The sequence below is a fragment of the Myotis nattereri genome (assembly GCF_964212035.1).
Source record: "Myotis nattereri genome assembly, chromosome: 13".
NCBI lineage: Eukaryota > Metazoa > Chordata > Mammalia > Chiroptera > Vespertilionidae > Myotis > Myotis nattereri.
This window is the reverse complement of record NC_138088.1, coordinates 56,213,672-56,217,478: the sequence shown is the minus strand read 5'-3', so window position 1 is coordinate 56,217,478 and position 3,807 is coordinate 56,213,672. Positions and strand designations below refer to the sequence as shown.

The following is a 3,807-nucleotide window of genomic DNA, read 5'->3' as shown; positions in this document are numbered from 1 at the left end:
GGCTGCTTGCTGCCTGGCCTTGGACCCCAGAGTATGGCTGTTTGGGGAGGGTCACCCAGAATCTTCCCTTGTTGGATGCAGCCAGGCCTGGGGACACAGAGGGTGATTCTCACTCTGATCCTGGCTGGACGTGCTCCGCTGAACCCAACCAGGAGCTCCCGGCTCCCAGCGGCCCTTCCTGTGCCTGCCTCCCGCTGGAGGAACTCGAGCTCTGGTGCCCTGGGAACGCCCAGCATCAGCTGCTGACAGATTCTGAGAGCTCCTGGCCACTTCGCCTCAGATTCCCTGGGGCTGAGGCAGACTTTCGTCTTCTCCCAGACTCCTCCCCTTCCCAGGCGGGCCCCTCCCATGGCCCACTTCCTCTTTCATTTCCCACTCTTAGTTCTAGAAGAGAGGTTTCTGGAAAGCGTAGTTCACAAACTGCCTTCTGTCTGGGACAGCTCTGCAGGAGGGCCCCTGGCTGCCCACTAGCTCTCTGAGGACTGAAGTGACAGGTGGGCAGTGCTGCTGCCTGAGAGCCTGAGACATTTCCGTGCCTGATTTGGTGAGATTCCTGTGTGGAGGGCTGCGGGGTGCCAAGGGCTGGGACATGGGTGAGGAGCACCTGCTCTTACTGTTCGGTGAGATGAATGGCAAAGGGAGGGCTTTCCGACCATGTCCCTCAGAGCCTTGCTCACGTGATGCTCACCTCCCACCTCTTGGAAGGGACAGGGCATGTGGGCTCGCTGAGCAGAAAGGGTGGCGTGGAGGCCTCTTGCAAAGACTCCTGCTGTGCTGCGCTGTGCTGTGCTGTGCTGTGCTGTGCTGTGCTGTGCTGTGCTCTGCTGTGCTGTGCTGCGCTGTGCTGTGCTGTGCTCTGCTGTGCTGTGCTGTGCTCTGCTGTGCTGTGCTGTGCTCTGCTGTGCTGTGCTGTGCTGTGCTATGAGGCAGTGGTCGGCAAACGGCTGCTCGCGAGCCACGTGTGGCTCTTTGGCCCCTTGAGTGTGGCTCTTCCACAAAATTCAAGGTGCGGGCGCACACGTACAGTGCGATTGAAACTTCGTGGCCCATGCGCAGAAGTCGGTTTTCGGCTTGGGTGAGTCTATTTTGAAGAAGTGGCGTTAGAAGAAGTGGGGGGTGAACATATAGAGAGGATGAACGAAAGGAGACAGACGAAACGAGTATACAAGATGAGTGTGGATGGGAGAGTTGGAAAGGGTCGTCCTCAGAGACTGTACCTCAATCAGATTGAGAACGTTTTTAGCAAAGGCCAGCTTAGGAGTACCCTAAAAAAGTTAATAACAATGTACCTACCTATATAGTTTAAGTTTAAAAAATTTAGCTCTCAAAAGAAATTTCAATCCTTGTACTGTTGATATTTGGCTCTGTTGACTAATGAGTTTGCTGACCACTGGGCTAAGGAATGAGTCCCTTCCTCATCCCATGCAGGAGCCTTCCTTCTGGCGGCCAGGTAGAACAGGTGGGGCTCAGGGACCCTGGGGAAGTGGGGAATGGGCAGATGGGCTTCCTCCTCCTTTGCTTCCCAGAGGGGCCGGTGAGAGGGTATGGGGCCCTTACAGGGCCGGCTGAGCATTCCTCATGACTCCATGCTGCTCGCCTAAGTGGGGAAGGTTCTCAGCTGGGGACCACCAGGCAGAGTGAGGTCATTTCCAGCTGGTGCCTGCGGAGCTGGCTCTGAAGCCAGGACCACTGGCTGGGTCCACTGATCAAGCCCCCAGCGGTGAGTCCTGGGGAGACAGCAGACAGACCCCAACTAAGGCAGTTCAAGCTCAGCCCTCGACTCACAGGGTTTGAGCTGCAGAATCTCTGTTTAAGGGTCTTGAGCTGTGTAGAGAAAGTTCTAGTGCTTTCTGGAAGGTGTGACTGCTCTTCCCAGAGCAAGTGCTGTAGAGGAGGTCCCGTCTCAGTCGCTTGGGCTCCTCAACAGCCACAGACAGGGCGGCTTACGCAACAACATTCATTTCTCAGTCAGAGGCTGGAGGGCTGAGCTCCGGGTGCCCACATGGGCGGGTTCTGGCAAGGCCCACCTCCTGGTTCCTGGCTGTGTCCTCACAGGGAGGCGGGTAAGAGAGCTCCCTGGGGCCTCTTTTACAGGGCACTAACCCCATTCTGAGGGCCCCATCCCAGGATCTAATAAACTTCCAGAGGCCTACCTCCTACCACCATCGGGAGTTAGGATTTCAACATACAAATTTGGTGGGGGACACAAACATTCTGTCTATAGCAACCTCCCAGGACCTCATGAGCCACATCGGAGGAAAAAGAAAGGACTGGAAAGTGTGGCTTCTGTGTGCCCTACCCCTTTCAAAGTCAAATGTCTTGTGGACATGAGTGAAGACACCAGGTGAGAACAGCAGAGGCTACCACCTCAAAGCTGCTTGGGGCTGGGGCCAGCGTTAGGGCCAGCGTTAGGGCATCACAGGTATTGTTTGTGGCTTCCCAGGCTGCTTGCTGCAGGCTGTGGACCTGGTTGCACCTTTATGGATGGTTGGCCTTGTCTTTCTGCATAATGAGTCTGCCCTGATCTCTTGCAGCCAGGGGTGGTTTTCTCTGTGGGAGAACAAAAGCAGCTCAGGGGCAGCGCCTATGGATTCCAGTTCCATGGATTCCAGTTCGGAGGAGAAAGGTGCAGCCATGGCCATCCCCCCGCTGAAGCCCAGCGAGAAGTTCCACCTGTTTGTCAGTTACAGCAGCATGGATGCCACGTGGACACATGGGCTCATCGGCCGCCTGGAAGCCGACCACGCGGGGCTGCGGGTCTGCCTGCACGAGCGGGACTTCACCCCAGGCAGGAACATCCTGGAGAACATGGCTGAGTGCATCCATCAGAGCCAGAAGGTGCTGCTGGTGCTGAGCCAGGACTTTGTGCAGAGCAGGTGGTGCCTCCTCGAGGCCGACCTGTCACTCTTTGGCTACTGCCTGGAGAGGAAGCCGGTCATCCCCGTCCTGCTGCGGCCCTGCCAGGTCCCGCTGCACCTCAGCCACCTGACCTACCTGGAGGCCGTGGACAGCCGTTTCTACAGCAAGGTGGTGCGGCTCCTGTGCACACCCAGCCGCTGCATGGCGCGATCCCTGCCCGGCCCGCGCCCGGTCCCTTCTTTCTACAGCGGGAAGACCCTCCTGACCCTGAACTGTGTCAACAGGGACAGGCTGCCCTCGTGGAAGGTGGGGACCTTCAGCACCCTGAGCGTCCCAGACCCCTTGGAGGAGGTGTTGCCGGACGCCGAGGTGTACAAGCACGCTGTGGGCATCCTGAATGGGGTACAGTCCCCCAGGTCCTGCCTCCGGTATCTGGGTTGCAGGATCCTGCTCAGCATCTTCCTCCTTCTTCTCTCCTTGTTGTTGATCTTGCTCTTCGTGGTTTTCGGGCTCGAGCTCATAAAACCGGGTCTGCGGTTCCTGCTAATCACCACCAATGTGTTCTGCTGTCTCCTCAGCATAGTCTTAGCAGTTAACAGTCTGTGCTGGTTCAGAAGGTTTTCTAGGAGGAAGATGCAGGAGCTGGGCCTCAGGGTGGGGGAGGCCAACCTGCTGCTGGCACCGCACTCGGTGCTCATGGGCTGCCAGACCCTGAACCAGCTGTCCTTCGTGTTTGTGCAGCTGGAGGACTGCAGGCGGACCTTCCTCCAGGCCCCCGAGGGCGAGGCCCTGTTCCGGGAGGCCCTGCTGCACTTCTCCTGTGCCTACGCGTGCTGCCTGGTGCAGAAACACTTCCCCCACTGCGAGGACACCGCCGCCGCCCGGGGCCACCTGGAGCCCGGCCTGTGTTTCTGCCAGTACGTCTCTGTGCAGCTGGAGAGAGGTTAA

At 58.0% G+C, this 3,807-nt stretch overlaps 1 protein-coding gene across 1 annotated transcript; it reads left to right on the top strand.

The window, feature by feature from the left end:
* Positions 1 to 401: 401 nt before the first annotated feature.
* On the top strand, positions 402 to 3,807 carry LOC308528759 (uncharacterized protein; the record flags this gene model as incomplete). Its single annotated transcript, XM_081104536.1, has 3 exons — positions 402 to 620; positions 2,535 to 3,513; positions 3,601 to 3,807. The coding sequence occupies exons 2-3, from the start codon at positions 2,587 to 2,589 to the stop codon at positions 3,805 to 3,807; spliced, it is 1,134 nt and encodes a 377-aa protein (XP_080960662.1). The 5' UTR covers positions 402 to 620; positions 2,535 to 2,586.